The sequence below is a fragment of the Staurois parvus genome, unplaced genomic scaffold (assembly GCF_062004578.1).
Source record: "Staurois parvus isolate SC_StPar_1 unplaced genomic scaffold, SC_StPar_1.0 ptg000682l, whole genome shotgun sequence".
Lineage (NCBI taxonomy): Eukaryota > Metazoa > Chordata > Amphibia > Anura > Ranidae > Staurois > Staurois parvus.
This window is the reverse complement of record NW_028318478.1, coordinates 2,549,254-2,572,165: the sequence shown is the minus strand read 5'-3', so window position 1 is coordinate 2,572,165 and position 22,912 is coordinate 2,549,254. Positions and strand designations below refer to the sequence as shown.

At 41.9% G+C, this 22,912-nt stretch overlaps 2 protein-coding genes across 3 annotated transcripts in view; both read left to right on the top strand.

Annotated features, from left to right (window-relative positions):
• Nucleotides 1-3,180, top strand: part of NEIL1 (nei like DNA glycosylase 1) — a 28,779-nt gene extending 25,599 nt beyond the window's left edge. For both annotated transcript variants that reach the window (XM_089652408.1, XM_089652407.1), the window contains 2 exons: nt 39-489; nt 2,966-3,180. In XM_089652408.1, the coding sequence (XP_089508534.1) occupies nt 39-489; nt 2,966-2,994 (480 nt within the window). In that variant the 3' untranslated portion in view covers nt 2,995-3,180. The remainder of the gene's footprint in view (nt 1-38; nt 490-2,965) is intronic.
• Nucleotides 3,181-8,576: 5,396 nt separating this feature from the next.
• The window catches only part of MAN2C1 (mannosidase alpha class 2C member 1), a 59,674-nt gene continuing 45,338 nt past the window's right edge, over nt 8,577-22,912 (top strand). The window contains exons 1-6 of the mRNA XM_089652406.1: nt 8,577-8,817; nt 11,924-12,049; nt 15,071-15,194; nt 18,700-18,770; nt 21,053-21,230; nt 22,438-22,627. Coding sequence (XP_089508532.1) covers nt 8,708-8,817; nt 11,924-12,049; nt 15,071-15,194; nt 18,700-18,770; nt 21,053-21,230; nt 22,438-22,627 — 799 coding nt within the window. The 5' untranslated portion in view covers nt 8,577-8,707. The remainder of the gene's footprint in view (nt 8,818-11,923; nt 12,050-15,070; nt 15,195-18,699; nt 18,771-21,052; nt 21,231-22,437; nt 22,628-22,912) is intronic.

Sequence of the window (22,912 nt, the reverse complement as noted above, 5' to 3'; positions counted from 1 at the left end):
AGACATGCTCCATTACAGATATGTATTTGCCTTGTTAGGTTGAGAAGGTGGCATCTAAAAGAAAAACTGGTAAGGAAACTTCCTTGACTGTGAAACAAGAGGAGGAGGTAGATGGTGAGGAAGGAGGAGAAACAACAGCAAAAAGGAAGAGGAGAATGAAAGCGGAAAATGTGGTTCAAGAAGAGAAAACAAAGAATGGACAAAGGGCGAAGCGGACACCGAGAGGGAAGAAAACCAGCAATAAGCCTGAAAGGGATGTGAGTAGGAGATCTTTTCGAGGGTCTGCACGGGAAACTCCTTCTAAGAGAGGCAGAGCTACCCAAACACAGTTGGAGGATGCCGCTACTCCAAAATCCAGGTCTCAGAGGCTGAAATCTGACAAGCCCCGAAATTCTCCAAAACCTAGACTGCGGACTACGCTAAAATCTGAAATGAACACCACACCACGAAATTCTCCAAAGGTGAAAACACGAGCCAAAAGAAAATCTAGTAAGTGTTAAACTAATCTTACTTCTTTTGCTTCTGGAGCAATACATAAAGTAATAATCTTGTAATAATAATAGTAATAATCTTGATAATGATGATATTATTATTACAATTAATAATATTTTTATCAATACTAGTATTATTTCTATCTGCCTGATATACACTGGATCCAGTGGTCCTTTAATCCAGAATCAAGTGCTAGTGTAGATTATGGGAGGGGATTTACTAAAACTGCAGATGCATATCTGGTGCAGCTCTGCATAAAAACCAATCAGCTTCCAGGTTTTATTGGCAAAGCTTAATTGAACAAGCTAAAGTTAGAAGCTGATTGGCTACCATGCACAGCTGCACCACATTCTGAGTGCCCCAGTTTTAGTAAATCTCCCCCTATGTCTACTTTACCAACAGCCCCAGTATACCTTTTTATATTTTTTTAGTACAATAAAGTATACTAGGGCTGTTGGCATAGCCAATGTGTTTTATTTCTTCCCATCCCTGATTAAATATATGCAGCTTAGATAATGGAGTTCCAGTGAAACATGGCTGTCATGTGCATGGTAGTAACTCTCACGCATAGCAATTAGTAAGCTACATACAGCTCAGCAGAGAACTTGTTACGCAAATAGTTACCAGCTGATTAGAATACCCACTTGCCTACCGGGCACTTATACCCCCTTCTTTACCAGGCCAATTTTCAGCTTTCAGCGCTGCCGCACTTTGATTGACAATTGTGCGGTCATGCAAGATTGTACCCATATGACATTTTTATAATTTTTTTCTCACAAATAGAGCTTTCTTTTGGTGGTATTTAATCGCTGCTGGGGACTTTACTTTTTGTGCTATAAACAAAAAAATTTCAAAAAATTTGAAAAAAAAAAGTTTCTTTGTTTCTGTTATAAAATTTTTCAAACAGGTAATTTTTCTCCTTCTCTAATGTGCGTTGATGAGGCAGTACTGATGGGCACTGATAGGCAGCACTGAAGGGCACTGATAGGTGGCACTGACAGGCAGTACTAATGAGGTGGCAAGGATAGGTGGCACTGATAGGCAGCACTGATGATGGGTACTGATAGACAGCACTGATAGGTGGCACTGACTGGCATCACTGCTGGGCATTGACTGGCGGCACTGCTAGGCATTGACTAGCGCAACTGCTGGGCACTGACTGGCACAACCACTGGGCACTGACTGGTGGCACTGACTGGCAGCACTGCTTGGCTGCATTGATGGGCACAGGTGGGTGGCACTGCTGGGCACAGGTGGGTGGCACTGCTGGGCACAGGTGGGTGGCACTGCTGGGAACAGGTGGGTGGCACTGCTGAGTTTCACTGCTGGGCACAAGTGGTTTCACTGCTGGGCACAGGTGGGTGCACTGCTGGGCACAGGTGGCCGATCCCCGCTCTGACAACTGCCGGTTCTCGGCAGTACTTTCCTCACGTTCTGACAGCATGAGGAAAGTGCAGCCGAGAACCGGCAATTGCATTTCCCATCGATCAGCGTGTCATTGGACATGGCTGATCACGTGGTAAAAGGCTGCTGTGATTGGCCTTTTACCACATCATGTGATCAGCTGTGTCCGTAGGACACAGCGATCACAGAGATCACCAGAGGGTGCGCAGGAGAGCGAGTTCTGGGAAGACCTCATATGACGCCCTCCCTGAACTGGCCGGCCGCAGTGTAGCCGTCATTCGGCTATCTGCGGTTGGCAAGTAGTTAAAGGTAGCTATACACTAGAATTTCTCAATAATGAATTTTAAGAATGTTTGCTTTATTTTTTGTTATTGCTAGCTGGGTGAAATTTGCAGCCGTTTTTACTGCAATGAATTTGAAAGAACAAGATGGAATTTTTTTCTCAAAAGCACAATTTTCTAACAGTGTGTGTGTTTTTCATTTGGTAAAGTCTATTTACTCCAAAATCCAATGTGAAAAGCAAAAGAAAATTTGAACTGCTCTTAAACGACGTTCATCAAGCTAATGAATGTACTAAGAATTTTCATGCAAATTTGTGTTTGAAAAGCTGTTCTGCCAGCTTTAGGGTATCTATGTATATAAAAAAAATGGTATTTTAAATTTAAAGCTCACTTTTAACCAAACATTTTATTTAGATTCGAATAGAATTAGGAAAGGTTATAGCCTTTGTCAGGAATTTATTGCGGTCTGCTGATAATGGAAGGCAAATGTGTCTAATGGATGCACAGATAAAAACACATTTTTAGTAGACTGATAAAAGATTGGAAGGTTAGACGTATTTTTGTTTCCTGTCCTGGTGACCACTGCACCCCCCATTTCTTGTATGGATGAAGTGAGGGAAATCTCTCCCAATCACAGTACTGATCACAGGCATAACCAGACCATAATTTTAACTTGTCCTCACTTTGTAAAAACACTTAAAATCAAGGCTTTACATATAAAAGTAGAACAACCCTTATCCTCCTCATATTTCTAGTTCTAACATGTTATGTTTTTTTTCCCTCCTCAGCTGTACGCGATGCAGAAGCCAGGTCTTAGCTGACAAATCCTGTAAGCCCGCTGCAAGGAACACTTCATCTATTGCCTTTTTGAAATAAAATGTGTGTCTTAAGTGCATTTTGAATGTAAACTAACGTTTCATTAATTTGCTATTTTTATAAAAGATTTTATGAAAAAAACAAAATTGTATATGTTGAATAAAATACACGTTTTCACTTTTTTTCATCATTGTCCAAAATTTCCTTTTTAATGTTCAGGTTTTGTGCTATTTTGAATGACAATTGCGCGGTCATGCAACACTGTACCCATATGAATTTTTCATGATTTTTTTGGGACAGATAAAACTTTATTTTGGTGGTGTTTATTCACCACTGGGATTTTTATTTTTTTGCTATATAAATGAAAAAGTCCAAAAATTTAAAAAAAAAGAGTTTTTCTTATAACATTTTACAAATAAATAATCTTTCTTCATAAATCTATGTATCCAGTTATCTTTTTAGTTAAAAAAAAAACAAATTAGTTTATAACCAAAAATTATAATGTTTTAAATAAAATTTAAATTTTTTTTATTATTATTTGTTTTGTTTTTTACATACTGTCACCCTAGCAGTACAGTGTCACCATAGTGACACTGTACTACTTGTGGGGGGTGATGAAGATTTTTTTTTTTTTTATACACCGATTGCTTTTACACCTATAAAGGCTGTAAAAGCAATAATTTCTCCTTCTCTCTGGCTGCATTCTTGCAGCCATTGAGAAATAGTGTGAGAGCTGTGATTGGTCACAGCTTGTCACATGGTACAAGGCTGTTGTGAATAGCCTTGTACCATATGGTCTCTGTGATCATTCATAGATGTCACAAGTAGTAAGCAATGATGTCAGAAGTGACATCTTGCTTACTACTATTCATGTGATCACTGATTGGCCAATCAGTGATCACATGATCAGGACCTCACACAGAGGTCCCGCACATCAATCAGTGTTCCGGTGTGTCCGGAGGACACAGCGGGCACCGGACCGCAGTGCTGTGTGCTCCCAGGGACCGCGCACAGGCTAAATGGCGTGCGCGGTTTATGAACGCCAACCCGCTTCTGCACTGCTCCCGTCCGGCCGTTTTATATACATGGGCCGGATGGGAAGTGGTTAAGTACTTAAAGTGTTACTGAACCCAGGACCCTGCATTCTCTATATCTGATTTCCCAGAGTATACACTACATGGAAATGCAATTATTTTAGCAAATATAAACTGCTAAATACCTTTTCTTATCATCTGTATATAGAAGTCTTGTGACTTCTATCAGTGTCCAGCTGAGCACTGGTTAAAGCAAGTAGGAGTATTTTTCATTCTCCCCTGGTTGCCCAATGAGGCTGCATAGCCCCTGACCCTCTGGACAGTGCTGATTTGGCCCTGTGCTAATAACAGTTACCCTCCCAAAGTGGGAAAAAAACCTCTATAGCAATACACACTAACCTGAGCATGTGCAGAGTGACTCGTAGAGTGCTGTACTATCAGCAGATGGATTGGGGACAGTAAAAGATGGGGAGGATCAGAAAAGACAGGATCAAACAGGCTTTTTACATAATGCAGAGGATTAACCCATTTGGTTCCACAGTGAGTATAACCAGCATGCTTTACTGCATATACAGACTGATTTTACTGTTGTGGGTTTAGTAACACTTTAAGTAGAGTGCCGTAATCAAAAATTGGTCTGCCGTCTAGAGCCAGGGTCTCCAAATGTTATAAACAAAGGTCTAAGTTTACTGTCCTTCAGACTTTAGGGGGGCTGGAGTGTGGCCAGCAGAAGTAGAAAATGTCCAGACATCAGTGGGAGGAAACAACACTCCATATTTGGTATTAGGGGGAGGAATAGTGCCCCTTCATTGGTTTCAGTGAAAGGCATTTTACCGCATCGTTGGTGTCAGTGGGAAGCATTGTACCCCATCATTGGTGTCAGTGGGAGGAATCATACCCCATCGTGGGTGTCAGTGGGAAGAATTGTACCCATCCTTGGTGTCAGTGGGAGGAATCATACTCCATCGTTGGTGTCAGTGGCAGAAATGGGGCCCCAATGTTTGTGTCAGTGGAAAGAACATTGCCCCATTGTTGGTGTCAGTGGGAATAACAATGGCCCATTGTTGGTGTCTGTGGAAGGAATAGCGCCTCATTCTTAGTGTTAGTGGGAGAGAGTGCCCAAAAGGCTGGATAAAGGCAAGCAAAGGGCCGCATCCGGCCCCCGGGCCACAGTTTGGAGACCACTGCTCTGGAGAAACAAGCTGTACAACCAATTGGTCCAGTATTCTCTTTACACTCCATTTTAATTATTATCCTCAGTGTCTTGGTTATATTGTAAATTATTAATATGAACGATTCTATAATATGGAACTAAAGTCTAAAAAAAACCTGTGAGCAGACAGACCCTTTGTTGTGGAAGAGACCTGCAATGTCTCTTGTGCAAAAAAAAAAAAAAAAAAAAACCTACCTGCCTGCTCAATCTTCTGTAGAATATACACCAAGCTGCGCATACTCGGCTCAATCTACAATCCGGCATGGTGCCTGTGTGCCAGGATGACTGCAGTATTGAGCATGTGCGGGAGTGACATCACCCTTCAGTTGCCATGCAAGATGGCCAAAGATCAGCTCCCAGAAGAAGCTAGGAAGAGATGCTGATGCCAGTGAGGGAAGTAGCAGGCATCGGACCACTAGTGCAGACTTTATACGACAATGCTAGGTTGTGCAGCCTAATGTTGTGTATTTTGGATTTAACAGCTTTGTGGAGGATATGAGCTTTAGTTGTGCTGCTACATGTATATCGCTCTATCTCTTTGTGGGTGGGTGGGCGGGCAGTGTTTGTTTTGTAGTCATTATGTGGACTTTAGTTCCGCTTTAAGATGCAGAGCATGTATGTAATGTACATAGTTCAGGGGTCAGAAGTGGGTAATGTACATAGTTCAGGGGTCAGGAGTGTGTAATGTACATAGTTCAGGGGCCAGGAGTGAGTAATGTACATAGTTCAGGGGTCAGGAGTGAGTAATGTACATAGTTCAGGGGTCAGGAGTGGGTAATGTACATAGTTCAGGCGTCAGGAGTGGGCAATGTACATAGTTCAGGGGTCATGTGTGTAATGTACATAGTTCAGGGGTCAAGAGTGGGTAATGTACATAGTTCAGGGGTCAGGAGTGGGTAATGTACATAGTTCAGGGGTCAGGAGTGGGTAATGTATATAGTTCAGGGGTCAGGAGTGGGTAATGTATTAAGTTCAGGGGGCCAAGAAGGGTTTATGTGCATGGTTCAGGGGTCAGGAGTGGGTAATGTACATAGTTCAGGGGTCAGGAGTGAGTAATGTACATAGTTCAGGGGTCAGGAGTGAGTAATGTACATAGTTCAGGGGTCATGTGTGTAATGTACATAGTACAGGGGTCAGGAGTGGGTAATGTACATAGTTCAGGGGTCAGGAGTGAGTAATGTACATAGTTCAGGGGTCAGAAGTGGGTAATGTACATAGTTCAGGGGTCAGGAGTGAGTAATGTACATAGTTCAGGGGTCATGTGTGTAATGTACATAGTACAGGGGTCAGGAGTGGGTAATGTACATAGTTCAGGGGTCAGGAGTGAGTAATGTACATAGTTCAGGGGTCAGAAGTGGGTAATGTACATAGTTCAGGGGTCAGGAGTGAGTTATGTACATAGTTCAGGGGTCAGGAGTGAGTAATGTACATAGTTCAGGGGTCATGTGTGTAATGTACATAGTACAGGGGTCAGGAGTGGGTAATGTACATAGTTCAGGGGTCAGGAGTGAGTAATGTACATAGTTCAGGGGTCAGAAGTGGGTAATGTACATAGTTCAGGGGTCAGGAGTGTGTAATGTACATAGTTCAGGGGTCAGAAGTGTGTAATGTACATAGTTCAGGGGTCAGGAGTGTGTAATGCACATAGTTCAGGGTTCATGTGTGTAATGTACATAGCTCAGGGGTCAGGAGTGCATAAGGCATAGTGTGCAGGGGTCAGATGTGTAATGTACATAGTCCAGTGGTCAGGTGTGTAATGTACATAGTTCAAGGGTCAGGAGTGGGTAAGGCATAGTGTGCAGGGTTCAGATGTGTAATGTACATAGTTCAGGGGTCAGGAGTGTAATGTACATAGTTCAGGGGCCAGGAAGGGGTTATTTACATGGTTCAGGGGTCAGGAGTAGGTAAGGCATAGTGTGAAGGGGTCAGGTGTGTAATATACATAGTTCAGGAGTCAGGAGTTGGTAATGTACATAGTTTAAGCAATGACTGTAGTTTAGGAGGTAAGGAAGGGGTAATGTACATAGTCCAGGGGCCAAGAAGGGGTCATTAACATGGTTCCGGGGTCAGGAGTGAGTAATGTACATAGTTCAGGGGTCAGGAGTGAGTAATGTACATAGTTCAGGGGTCAGGAGTGAGTAATGTACATAGTTCAGGGGTCAGGAGTGAGTAATGTACATAGTTCAGGGGTCATGTGTGTAATGTACATAGTTCAGAGGTCAGGAGTGGGTAATGTACATAGTTCAGGGGTCAGGAGTGGGTAATGTACATAGTTCAGGGGTCAGGAGTGTGTAATGTACATAGTTCAGAGGTCAGGAGTGGGTAATGTACATAGTTCAGGGGTCAGGAGTGTGTAATGTACATAGTTCAGGGGTCAGGAGTGAGTAATGTACATAGTTCAGAGTTCAGGAGTGAGTAATGTACATAGTTCAGAGGTCAGGAGTGGGTAATGTACATAGTTCAGGGGTCAGGAGTGTGTAATGTACATAGTTCATGGGTCAGGAGTGAGTAATGTACATAGTTCAGAGGTCAGGAGTGGGTAATGTACATAGTTCAGGGGTCAGGAGTGTGTAATGTACATAGTTCAGAAGTCAGGAGTGGGTAATGTACATAGTTCAGGGGTCATGTGCGTAATGTACATAGTTCAGGGGTCAGGAGTGGGTAATGTTCATAGTTCGGCGGCCAAGAAGGGTTTATTTGCCTGGTTCAGGGGTCAGGAGTGAGTAATGTACATAGTTCAGGGGTCATGTGTGTAATGTACTTAGTTCAGGGGTCAGGAGTGAGTAATGTACATAGTTCAGGGGCCAGGGTTTATTTGCACGGTTCAGGGGTCAGGAGTGGGTAAGACACTCTATTACATTTTTGGTTTTGGGTTTAATACTTCTTTAAGCTTTGAAACTCTGTTTCCTATTTTTTTTTCTATGCAAATCTGATTGTATTGAAGAACAAAGGATCTTGACGCTGTTGACCAATACAAACTGATTGATCATTTTCTGCGCTGGCCAACTGACTCAATCTAGTTTGATCATTTTCTGATTCATTCGTTTTGATTGGATAATACACTTGAAGCATGTATGGCCCCCATAGAGGTTCTAACAACTGAGCTGAAAAGGATGATCCAGCTGTGCTTATGTAATGCAGGTCACGTGTGTCTACATCGTCATTTCTGAGATTGTTCTGGGAAATATTCGGATGATCGAAGTGTCATGTGACTCTTCTTCATCCTACAGACTTCACACACTCCTCCCTCTTCTAGAGAAGCCCGCCCCCGGGATCCCGGAATCCAATAAGATCTCGCTGGCGCTGACAGCCAGACTGACGCATGCGCAGCACAGAGCCGGTCTATAGCGGAGAGAGAAACGGATGTGATCTCTCTAGGGTGTCCAGTCCAGTGATTTGCTTGGATACTTCCGCTTCTGGTGACAACTGTCCTGTGATTTGGTGTCCCTAGTAGGCTCTGCATAGTCATGGAGCAGCCAGGAGCCCCTCTAGTGCTGAAGAACCGGAGAACCACCCTAGAGAGAGTGGAGAAGTTCATCTCTGCTGTGTACTTCACTGACTGCAACCTGAGGGGGAGGTGAGGGGGTCCCAGAGATGTGGTGAGGGGTTCTATGGGCTCTGGGGTCCCTGGTGAGGCCAGCATGGCCTTACAGTACAGCTAAAGGCAAGGCTGTATTCCCCACAAGACAAACAAGCTTTGGCTGTACTTCTCCTTTTTAGGTCCGGTTCCCACTATAGAAATGCAGTCCAGATGCGTTCCGTATGCATTTTTGCATGCACGTTTTTGAGGTTTTGGTGCATTTTTGACGAGTTCCAGTGCCTTTTTTTTTTTATGCATTTCAGTTAATTTTTTCCTCTTGTTCTTCAATTGAAATGGGGACATGTACGTTTTTGGTGCATTCCGTGCAGAAAAAATGCAGCATGTTCTACTTTTTTTTTTTTTTTTTTCTGTAACCGGAACGCATTGGAACTGCAAGCACTGATGTAACTGTTGCATTGACAACCATATAACCTACTTTCTGTGCGTCTTGGATGCAGAATAAAAGGAAACTGAAACGCATGTAGTGTGAACTGGTCCTAACCCTGTGTTGTATGTGGAGAAAATGATAATGTGACTGCGGCTAAGGGCGCCTTAGGGAGGTAGCAGTGCTGGACCCACCACATGGATGGATGAAGCCTGCAGGAGCCAGGAATAAAGTAAGCATTACAACTTATTCCTCTACCCAGGGGCGGACTGACCATTTAGAAACTCGGGCACTGCTCGAGGGCCTGGGATCAGTAGCGGGCCCCATGAGATGCCCCTGGTACCTTTTTCATAGGTTTTTTTTTGACACGGGCCTCATGATCCCCTATTGCCCGGGGGCCCCATGAGTTGTCAGTCCGCCCCTGCCTCTACCCCCAGACACAACAAGCATTTAATCCTTGCAATGTGGTAAGGGAATTCAGCTTTAAATGCAGAAGTGAATGTACGCTCCAGTCTAGTGGTTGGTGTGCAGTCTGCTGCAGGGAGCTCCTTGTATATGCATTTTGCATTGACACTCTCTGCCTGCACAGATTGCCCCTTTCATCCACCGATTGCTGTTTTGCCAGTTATACCCACATGATTTTATTATCGTCAGCCTTTTGTGGTGAAGTTTTTGTTGACACACTTCAGATAAAATTTGCCATTGTATCCCAAAACTTAGAAAACAAAAATCAAAAAGATGTAGTGCTATATTGAAAATGATATCTGTCACTTCACATAACACGTATAATCATGAAAAAAAAATGTGTAAATTAAATGAAAACACAAAACCATATACAATGTGTAGATCAAAAAATTTGTCCAAAAATAATAGTTTCACCCCTAAGTGAATTTCCAATTTTCATGATTCCTAGTGAACTTCACACTCTTTACAACGTGGCAACTTGTGAATGCCAGTGTCCAATCCAAACGCACACGTTCCTGTGTTAAAAATGGCTGTGTGTATAAGTGGGTGCTCCATTGGCTAGAACTGAACAGAATCAGCAAGGGAGAATGGCACCAGCACACAGAGGATCACCAATATGGGTGCAAAATTTTAAGGAACGGTCCCACAGTTACAGCAAGGCAACGTTTCAGAGTCCCACAGGACCCCTTCATCAGGCATGTGACCACATCGTCACATGCCTGATGAAGGGGTCCTGCAAGACTCCAAACCGTTGCCTTGCTGTAACTATGTGATCGTTCATTAAAACTTTTGGACCATATTGGTGATCCTCAGTGTGCTGGTGACATTCTCCCTAACTTGTGAATACCTTTATTTGAGAGACAAGCCAAATATCAAGCCTCTAGATCTAGAGTTAGAATGGTATAAAAGTGCTTTGTGTAAATACTGTCCAGGTTCCAATACCACGCAGCATCAGAATTTGTTCACAGTAGCCCAGGGTAAAAGACAAAAAAGTGCAAGCCTTACTGTAATATGTGAAACCTAACTGCTTTATTTAAAATAAAGTGCGCACTCGCATTAAAAATCCACAGTATCGCTTTTCTCCATGCAAACAGGTGGATGATCAAACGCTAGTTCATGTGCACGATGATGTCAAGATGTGGCCACGCCCTGACGTCATCACGAACAAGAACCAGCATTTGATTTGGAGCATGTGTGGAAATTGGAGTGGGATTATAATTTTTGGACACTGTTTATTACATATGCTAACAATGAATTGGTTAGGGATTGGTTATCACTAATAGATGGGCTAGAATAATATTTATTCTGGTCACTAGAATGGATTTATGTGCATATACCCATCATAATGTACAGCGCTGAGCAAACTGTTGGTGCTATATAAATCCTGTATAATAATATACATGTACATATGTACATACATTTACACGTGGAATACAAGCCACAAGCTGGTTTTTTTTTTTGGTTTTTTTTTTAGGCCTCATGCTTACTGGATGATTTTTCAGCTGCTCCTAGGGGCATCTGCCTTTTTGTCCCTGCCTCTAAATGCCCCTGCATGTTAGCCTATGTGTCCAGCCTATGTTTAGAGGCAGCAAAAAAACCCACTGCCAGTGTGTTCAGGAGCGCTGCGTTTTAGTACTTGATCATTTATTTTTTTCAATGGTCAGAATAAATTATTATTCTGGCCAATAAAACTAACGCCCAAGTGCACGACAAGCCTAAACGCATTACACACTTTTCCAAGCATAGGTGTTTTTTCTGCTAAAACTCTGCTGCCAGGAGGAAAGGCTTCTAGGAGAGTTGGCAAAACGTCCTGTGTGGCTGAGGCTTCACCAACCTAAATGAACTAGGGAAAAAATAGAATCTGATGCTAAACGTCGCTGTGTGCATGTACACATTGGATATCCTAGAGCTGTTTTCAGATCTGTAAAAAAAAAAAAAACAACAAAACACTATACAGATCTAAATGCAGCATTTTTACTGCCTGTGTGCATGAGTCCAGTAGCTGTAGCAGTGTACGGCCTAAATCTGCATTATTCAATGTGTCCGTCTTATTTATATCCTGCCCTTGTGAGCGTTAATGTCATACATTGTTCTGGTTTCTGTGTGCCAATAACATGCATTATAAGTGTGTGCAGGTGAAAGGTACTTTTTGATGATCATTACTTCTATAGTAAGCAATTTTAAATCAACTTAAATGAATGAATGAATCCTTTAATATAATCTATGAAACCCTTTTAATCTTGCTCTCTGTAGGTTGTTTGGAGCGAGGTGTCCTGTGGATTCCCTCTCCTGCTTTTTAACAAAGGAACGGATCTCCTATGAAGATGCTTTGAAGAAAGACTTTCAACCTGCTCAGGTTGGACAGACCTTTGGACCAACGCAAGTATCTTAAACACTGTAAAATGCTGGTATGGTTTAGTAAGTTAGTTAAAAACGTGAAGCAGATTGTCATTCTAAATATTATCAACTCTAAATCTGAACCCCAGGAACAATTTGTACTGCATACTTTCAATAGTCTAGCTTGGCATAATGTAAGTATGCACATATTAGAGGGGCTGCAGTCAGTAGTAGTTGATGCTACAGCAGTGAGAGCTGTGATCCTCCAGATCCTGCTTGTGTTTGGTGTGAACTGCTTTCCCCATGTACGCTGACCACATGGGGTCACTCACTGAACACTGCCACCATCCACAGAATACCTTGTGGTTTATTTCAATTAATTTCGGAGACGAATCCCTTTCCTCAGAGCTGATGACCAGCCTCTGATGCAGATGTATGATGAATGGAAAGTAGGAGCCTTGCTGTTGATGCCTCAGGAAAGGGATTCGTCCCCGAAACGCGTCAGCCATTTGACCGCACTGACAGTGAGAACACCTTGCCTGCCGTTGTGGCCATTGTCATTTTTCTATGCTTTTTAGATACATGCTTCGTTTTTATTATTCTTTCACTCCTACAATAAACCTTGGATAATGCACTAGGTGTGTGCGCCACCTGTTTTCTCTCTATTCTGTAGATGAGGACATAGTCAAGCAAGCTACCTCCTATGGTTAGTATGCAGATAGGAAGCCTGAGCAGGACTCAGGCAATTGCAGCCATCACTGTTTTAGCGCAGACTCCTGCAGTGATTATCAGTTTCCCCAGCAGCCCCTCAGGTATGAGATGCATGTACTTACATTGTGCCACACTGGATGTAACTGTGGAATACAGATAATTCCTGGAGTTCAGCTTTAATTTATAAAGAGGTGTTATGCTTAAAGTGTTCACCTTTTAATGAAAACGAAAGGAGAAAAGTGAAAGATGAACTAACATCCCCCCCACATTCTCTGCTGTACTTACCTCTGGGGCTGATGAGCTATCAATGCTTGCGTAGCCGCTCCACCAGTTTTTTAAATCCCCACTCTTCTCCCTTTTCTCTGTGCAGCGCTCTCGGGACCAACCAGAGTCAATCACACTTAATAATCTAGCTCATGCGGTATTTTCATAACTGAGCGGTATCTTACCACATACTCAGATGCAGTAAGATACCGCTCAGTAAATTGTTCATGTTTGAAGTTCGCAGTCCAACATTCTGTAGGGTTCGAATGTTCGACCACAAACTGAACAGGGGGGTGTTCGGCCCATCACTAGTCTGGATCTCCAGCAGCCCAACATGCTCCTTGCCCAGCATCACACTCACATTCCCTAAGCAGAAGTGTTGTTTGAAGCACTGGGCAACCTCAAGAGACCTGACTCGCTGTGCTTTGTATCAAGCAGAAGACCTGCTCTCTCTTGTCTTGCTAGCAGTATTACTTTTAAAAAAGAAGTGCATATTTTTTACTGTTTTTGCACTCTTACTGCAATACAGTAATATTAAAGGAAGGACCAATTGGGCTTTTGGATCAAATATATATATATATATATATATATATATATATATATATATATATATATATATATATATATATATATATATAAAATATATATTTTTTTTTTTACATGGAAATTGTGAAAGTAGTTATGAGAGTATAACTATCACCTCTACGCCGATGACACGCAAATTTACCTCTCCACCCCTCAACTCACCCCTTCAGTCTCTGCCCGTATCACCCACCTGCTGAACGACATATCAGACTGGATGTCGCTGCACTTCCTCAAAACTGAACCTTTCCAAAACCGAGCTCCTGACTTTTTTTTTTTTTTTTCCCTCCCCCAACCCGCACCCCCCCCCCCCCCCCCATCCATCACGACCAACAACGCCACCATCACTCCCACCCCGCGAGCCAAAGTCCTAGGTGTCACTCTAGATTCAAACCTGTCCTTCCAACCCCATGTCCAATCGCTAGCAAGCTCATGCAGGCTCCACCTTCGTAACATCTCCAAAATACGTACGTTCCTAACCCCAGACACTACTAAACAACTCGTTCACTCCCTCATTATCTCACGTCTAGACTACTGCAACTCCCTCCTCACCGGCCTAAGTCATCAGACTATCCCCGCTCCAGTCAATCCTGAACTCACTGGCCAGACTCATCCACCTTACCAACCGCTCCTCTTCTGCCACCCCCCTCTGTCATTCCCTCCACTGGCTCCCGATTGCCCAATGCATCAAATTCAAACTACTAACATTGACATACAAAGCCATTTATAACGCTGCACCAAACTACCTCACCGACCTGATACCCAAATACCACCCAACCCGTAATCTTTGCTCCTCACAAGACCTCCTACTTTCTAGCTCCCTGGTCTCCTTTCCCACACCTGACTGCAGGACTTCCCCCAACCCCCCCTTCCTCTGGAACTCACCATCAGACTGTCACCCACCCTCCACACCTTTTAGGCTCACTCTCAAAACCCATCTCTTCAGGGAAGCCTACCCCACCCTCACCTAACTGCCAAACTCCTCCTACCGTTCCATCCTCCACAGCCACTTCCTCCTGTGCCACTATCCCCTCCCTCCTAGATTGTAAGCTCGAAAGAGCAGGGCCCTTGAACCCCTCGTGTATTGTATTGTTACTGTACTGTCTCATGTTCTGTCCCCCACTATAATGTACAGCACTGAGCAAACCTTTTGGTGCTATATATATACTGTATAATAATATAGTACATACATACTTGTAATATACGCTTGTCATCTCTATCTTTTAAAGAGGTTTTTGCAAAGGAGCTCATGCTTTAAGGGTTAAGAAACATCAACCTACAATGACTGAAAACTTTTCAGAGCAAAAACACACTTCTATATGATAAAACTACTTTAGTAAATGTTTGATATGAGACCCCCACCAGTGTACCAAGTTGTATTGAAATACCTCTTTAGTGAAGTATCGCTAGTTGCCCACAGCTGGGAACATTGTATATATGTGTGTCTGGCATTTTGTCTTTTGAGTTAAAAAAAAAAAAAAACTCTCCTTTTTTTTTTTTTGGCAGTTGGTGGACTTGTTGGTTCAAAGTGCAGCTGAGCATGCCTGAGAAGTGGTGCGGACAGGAAGTCCATCTAATATGGGAAAGTGACGGTGAAGGGTTGGTGTGGAAGGATGACATGCCAGTCCAGGTAAAGGCTTTTACTAGGGAAAAAATATTAAAGACCACAAGACCTGCCAGCTGTACATGCACAGGTGGATTTCCTGTTACTGCAGACAAAATGGCTGTAAATTAGCTGTTCCCATGACTGTGACAAAATTCTGCTCCTGATCTAAGTTATTGTCCTTCTGAAAAATGTTTTCCCTGAATGGAATGTTCACAAATGTCCAACATTGTAAAAAATATTTGAAAGGCTGTATTTTTAAGGGGTTTGTTCACACTAGCCCGTGCGTGAAATTGAGCAATTTAGACATACCGGCTAGTGTCTGTTCTGTGCTGCTGTTGAAGGGGAAGCGCCTTGCATTTTTACATGAATTTCTGTTTGCAAAGAAACAGGCGGACAGATGAAGAATTCATGTGAGCCCAGGTGTGGTGCAGAAAAATGCAGACACTTTGCATTTTACCATATCTCACCTCCTATCTTAAATAGGACTTTTTATATATTTTTACCTTGAACTGATAAGTTTGATGAATATACACTGTATATGGGTATTTTCATAATTTTAATTTCAGCGCTGCATTGTTTTGATTTTTATTTATTACAGAGGTGCTGAGGTATACCTTTCATGCTAGCGGCTTTATAACATTTTATATACTCTTTTCAAGCATACATCTTTATTTGCGCTCGTTAATTTCACTCTATTTTCACCTCCTATCTTGTCCCTAAATATCACCCAAAGCGTACTCTCCGCTCCTTGCAAGACTCTCTAGCTCCCTTGTCTCCTCCTCCCATGTTTGTCTCCAGGGCTTCCCCCATTCTCTTGAACTCCCTACCCCAATCTATCAGACTATCACCTACTCCAGCGTTTTTCAACCACTGTGCCGCGGCACACTAGTGTGCCGTGAGATATTGTCTGGTGTGCCGTGGGAAAAATTCCAATTTCATCTGTAACATGTGGCTTCGGCTCACAAATAGACCAATCATTAGAATCTAATGATTCAGTGGTCGGCAAGCCGCGGCTCGCGAGCCACATGCGGCTCTTTACCCAGTCTAATGCGGCTCTTCTGTGTGCCGGGCGCCTGCTCCCCTCCCTCCTCTCGGTCGGCCGCTCCCCTGCCTCCTCTCGGTTGGCAGCCCCAAAAGTCCGCGCGGACCTTTTAATCCGGCTTGCGGATGTGGCTGTCAGGATGTGTGTAGGCGGGGCAGCGTGCCGAACGTGAGGGGAGGGGAGCTAGGCTCCTCTCACAGTCCGCCCTGAAGACCCGAACGGCGCGGGAAGACAGCGAGAGGAACGCAAAAGGTAAGTGAATTGACACGGGGGACTTGGCTTACTAGAAGGGGGGGGGGGGAATAGTACTGTGGGGGATGAAATACTATATGAGGGATGAATTACTTTATGAGGGATGAAATACTATATGGGGGGATGAAATACTATATGGGGGATGAATTACTATATCAGGGATGAATTACTATATGAGGGATGAAATACTATATGGGGGGATGAAATACTATATGGGGGGATGAATTACTATATGAGGGATGAAATACTATATGGGGGGATGAAATACTATATGAGGGATGAAATACTATATGGGGGATGAATTACTATATGAGGGATGAATTACTGTATGAGGGATGAAATACTATATGGGGGGATGAAATACTATATGAGGGATGAAATACTATATGAGGGGATGAAATACTATATGGGGGGATGAAATACTATATGGGGGATGAAATACTATATGAGGGATGAAATACTATATGAGGGATGAAATACTATATGAGGGATGAATTACTATATGAGGGATGAAATACTATATGGGGGGATGAAATACTATATGGGGGGATGAAATACTATATGGGGGGATGAAATACTATATGAGGGATGAATTACTATGGGGGATGAATTACTATATGGAGGATGAATTACTATATGGGGGATTAATTACTATGCTTACTATGGGGGAATATTACTATACTTACTATGGATGACACATACACATCATTCATCTACTCTTGGTCCGGCCCCCGGGTCCAATTATAAAATACTTTATTATTTCATAATAAAGTAATTATAAAATAATTTCTTTGTGTTTGATTCCTATTCAAGAGAATTACTTTATATATAGTCAATATAGGCACAGAGGTAAATTTTTTTAACATTTTCTAATGGTGGTGTGCCTCGTGATTTTTTTCATGAAAAAAGTGTGCCTTTGCACAAAAAAGGTTGAAAAACACTGACCTACTCTACTGACTTTTAGGCCATCACTGAAAACCCTTCTCTTCAGGGAAGCCTATCCCGCCCTCTGCTAATACTGGAATCCTCTACTCTTCCAACTACTCCATCCCCACAGTTATTACCTATTGTACCATTCACCCCTCCCTCCTAGATTGTAAGCTCCAAGGAGCAGGGCCCTCTTGTATTGAACTGTATTGTTACTGTATTGTCTCCCACTATAATGTAAAGCGTTGAGCAAACTGTTGGCACTATATAAATCCTGTACAATATTGTAATATGAATGGGGCACATAGAAAACAACTGTTTTCTATATACCTTAGCAATGTCCTGGGTTGTTCTTGTGCAGAAAATAGGTCACTGCATATAGTGTGAACAGGATCTAACATTTCATAATGCCTACTGTATTTAATTACCTTCACACTACTTGCCTATAGCAAGTAGTGCTTAAACAATTCCACAACATGGTCATTCGTCATGATGCCCTTTTTGGTACTAGATTACTAGAGTTATAGTGTGAAGCCAATACACAAATCTAATACACCACGATAAATATCCTTTTTAAAAAAAAGTCTCATGGCAGAAAAAAAAGCTCTTGCTGTTCCCCTTCAACACTCAGTAGAGCACCAGGCTGTGGGGTGAGGGGGGATGGGAGCAGCTGGCTCAGCCTCTCAGCATATTGTTGAGAGGCTGAGCCAGCTGCCAGTCAGGCATCTGAGTGGATCCTGAGATTGTTGGTATTCCTGCAGAGCCTGGACCAGTTCTGTGATGGCAGCTGACAGTGGCCTGTAGCCTGCTATCAGCTGAACCTGGGTCACAGGAGTGCAGAACAAAGGTCACTCCTGTGACCCACAGGAAGTGTATTGCCGAAAAGAGAGCTTTGTTCATTCTTCTCCATCAGCTATCAGTGTGTTTGGCAACACAAGTAATTATCCTGCTTTTGTTTCAGCCAATAAGGATGAAGAGTCCCCGGAGAGTCTAGGCACTTGTGCACATCACTGTATTGCGATGGGGCTCAGGTAAGTATTAGGGATGGCTGGGTGGGCTTCAGAAAACATAAGGTTTTTTTACCTTCATGCATAGAATGCATGAAGGTAAAAAGCTTGAGTCTCTGTGACAGCAGTCATCAGGTTAAATAGGAAGGATGAAGCCCCCAGTGCAGACACCTTTAGCAATAAAAACCTAACAAAGATTCTAACCCTTACCTACTGTATTTAAATAAAAAACATGGCTTCAAGTACACTTTTGACACAAGCATTGGTTATATTTTATACTAATTATGATCTTTTAATGCAGGGTTTAACAAAAGAGGGTGAAAAAAACAGCTACATTTTGACCAGACATTTAAAGGAAGGGGATCCACACAGGTAAGAACTCTGCAGTACATAGTATATGTTTGTCAAACAGTAATTTGTGTTCCACTATCACTACCTTTTTGTAGTGTCCAAGCTTTCCATATAGTTATACATTTTTCCACATGTATTTCCTGTCTATACTGATCTAGTATTGAAGTTCATGCACTGGCTACATCTGCAGATTCTTATCTGGGAACATATTCAGTAATCCAGTGTGCAGAGCAAGGTTCAAAGTGCAGTAATCACAGGAGCCAGTCACAATCATGGCTTCAGTAAAAATTAATTCTAGTTTATTGCTGAGGGTTACTGCACTTTGTACATAACTTTGAGAAAATATTGCCAGTGCTAAATAGAAAGGTAAATTAATTTTAAAGGGGGCTTCTAAAAGAGTGCAAGAGACAAAGACAGCAACACAAAGCAATCAATATTAAACCAAATCATACTAGTCTAGCTTTAGAAAGGTGTAATCTAGTTGCTATGGGTTACTATTTTTTTTTGTTCCTTGTATTGTACTGTTATTGAATCCTCCGGCCTCCTGTACTGCTGCACAGATCACAAGTACTGCATTCTTTCAAGATCCTAACCACACACCTAAACACCAGCTTACATTCCTGTGAGTTCCTAGCATGCATTTCCTTTAATCCCATTCCAAGATGGTCACTGAAGCACACTTCTGCTCTACAAACTGAAATATTTATTCCTACAAGCACCTGCCAGTGGCAGCCATCATAATCTCATGTGGTGGCCATACACGCTCTAATAAATTGATATATTTTTTTTTCCTTTACAGTCAATTTCCTCCAATAGAAATAAAAAAAAAATAGAAATATAGTCAACAACCTATTTGATCAATATGCCACACACAGGGAGGTGAATTTCAATTGGTAATTCAGATTTGTTTGTAACCTATGATTGTAAGTTATTGGTTACATCTTTATTTCTACCATGTAATCCCCATAATCTGATCATCAAAATACAATCGTATTCATGAGAAAAGTATCTCAGTGCTACCCGTTGATGCAAGACAGTTGATAATTTTCCACTCAGGAAAAGTGACTCAGTTTGATCAAATCTGCTCTGGATCGATTTAGACTCAATTCTGATCAAAGTTATGGCCATTCAGTTGTTTGCATATTCAGTTGTTTTGATCAAATTGCACATCTATTGGAAAAAAATAATTGAAGTGTGTATGGCTACCAGTTGATCTCCCTGTTTTTGCATCAGCTTCCTAAGCCTCACTGGTATCCCTCAGGTTCGATTTCATGACCTACCAAAGAATATTCTACTTTAGGTATTACTTCTGGATAGATAGATAGATATCTCTCTCGTCATAGCCTGCCCTGTAAGCCAAAGGCCGTTCCTTTATCTTAGAGAGTCTAGGCTTGCTTCAGGCTTACCTAATTCATTTTTGTCCACTAATGCAGTCCATAGATGAGTCAGTGTCCCTTTTTTTTTTTTTTTTTTTTTTTCTTTTTCAATTCAACCGATTTCTCCCATCCACATACTTGATGTGCATAGGAGAATCCTCCCGCTGAGCTTTTGTATTCTGAGAGCGGGGAGACTTTCCCACCGTTGGAATACACAGATCAACATTGCAGGATATAGCCTGTGGTGCTGTCTGAGCAGGGAAAATATGACAGGACGGTTGTCTGTACATGGATTGAAATTGAACAGGCCAAATTTCATTCCATGTATGGCCAGCATTAGAGGGAGCGCTAGTAGATTTTTTGGCTTTAGCAGCCATTCTGTGTATAACCTATTGCTGACATGCCCCAGTTTATGACATTGAGTCTTCAAATCTGTTTGCATGAAATAGATAATCTTACATCCAGTTTGTCAAGGATATTTTCTTCTTCATGTTCTCTACTTACTCTTGTCATCAACGCTGACACTTTGGTGGTTATTTACTAAAGCTGCTTGGTGCAAAATCTAATGCAGCTTTGCATAGACATCAATCAGTTTTTCGAGTTTTATTGTCAAAGTTTTAATTCAACAAGCTGAAGTTAGAAGCTGATTGGCTACCATGCACACATTCACCAGATTGTAAGTGCACCAGTTTTAGTAAATCTCCCCCTTTTATTTTATGACACTGGCTGTCATTCTTCCAAGTGTTAGTACAAGCAACACTTGGCATTCAAAATTTTTTTTATCTGATTACTGGCTATGGGCTAACAGCATCTTCTTAGTACATTAACCCGGAGGCCCATCTTTTCTTCAGGTCCTATCATCTGTCCCTTTTTATATTTATAGTGTGTTTTTTTTCTAATTTTCAAACTTTCTTCTTATGTTATCAGTATGACCCTCTACATTGAGATGGCTTGCAATGGTCTGTTTGGAGCTGGTGAGGGAGGGATGATTGCACCAGTTGATCCAAACAAGACGTTTACTCTACAGAAAGCTGAGCTTGCTGTTTACAACCGCAATGTAGAAGAACTACTTCTGGATTTTGAAATTCTCTATGATATGGCCAGGGTAAGTAAAGCCTGCTGGGAGTTTTGTTGAATGTTCTACGAAATGTAAGGTGGAAATTGTGAAAAAATAAGTGTTTATCACAGCAATGAGCGGTTTACTCAACTTTAGCATGCTGGCTAAGCAACACGTTTTAAACACAAATATACATTGTTAATAAATGCCTTCCTCTTGCATCCTTGCCACTCTGCCTGCCTACTGAAGCAAAGAGAAGCGGCTCTGTGTATACCCCAAGTACAGAACAGGTTGTGGACTCTTTTGCTGCCCCCAAATAACAAGGTTGGGAACTGCCAATTGGCTGCTCAGACACCACCCACCTGTGCCTTTTGAGAGGTAGAGGAGAGTGTCACATGCTGGTGGGTGAGTGGAGCAGTAGGGAGCAAGTTAATAATACTAGTCAATCCTTGTTAGTGTGGATAATGCACTACTTCTTGTATAAATCATGCACTTCCTGCCGTAACTCCAATCCAGGTTATGAGTGTCTAATTCCTCAGGACTATTGAAATGTAAGCACTCCTGTTGCCTGTGTCATAACACCAAAACATCACTTAAATTGGTGTTAAGGATTTTTCACCTGGTAATCTGGCTAGTAACACACCTCCTCTATTAGAGTGCCTACACATTGGATAAAGGGGCACCCTTGGACAGCTGAGTTGTCAGTGTGGTGCAAGGGAAGTGTCAGATGGATTAGCAAATTTAGATACACCAACAAATTGAAACCAAACAGTTTTTTGTTCCTTTTGGGATAAAGTTTTTACATAAATGTAAGCTGCTCATTGTAAGCACCGATGATTAGTGGTAAATGGTTTGTATCAAACCTCTAAGTGCTACATATGCAGGGCAGCTTGTTTTGAAACACACCAGACTTACTGGCCAGATCACCAGGTGAAAATAACAGCAAGAATGCCTAAATTAGAAAATTAATGCAGCCATCACATCTAAGAATTGGTAAGTAGCAGTATAATATTTGCTTTTTGGTTTAGAACCTCTTTATGCCATTTATGATATGCTACCTTCATCCTCTAACCTATTCCACCAACTATGTGGACCTTTTGATCAGTATATAAACCATACATTGATTGCTTCCTTTTTTCTCTTTCTTTTGGTTATTCCCAACTATATCAAATGTAAAATTTACTTTAGTATGTCATTTTATATTTATGTAAGGTTCAACTGTACCATAAATTGCTTCCTGGTGTATTTTTCCTAGTTGCTTGGTGAAGATAACCAAAGAAGCTATCAAGCTCTCTATGTGGCTAACCAAATGGTGAACCTATGTGATGTATATGATCCTGGTACCTTTGCTGCCGTTGCCAAGTTGGCTTCCACATTTTTCAGCCAAAAGAATGGAGACAGTCAGCACATGATTCACGCCATGGGACACTGCCACATTGACTCTGGTAACTATTGGTATAAGACAGGCCTGATTATAACAAGTATCTTTGTATGAATGAGTCCAGTGAGTCTCTCATCATAATGTAAAAATCTTGAAATCCATGGTTATATCTGCTTTCCTCAGCTAACATATATTTTTTAAAGTGTTGTATCAAGGATTCTCTTTCCCTGAAAACATGTTTCAATAGAGGCTATGATATTTTTATGGTTATAAATCCTTGTTCCAGCAATGCTGAGGAATTAAAGAGGTCAGGAATGATTGGTCTCCTTTTTCCATAAACATTACAATA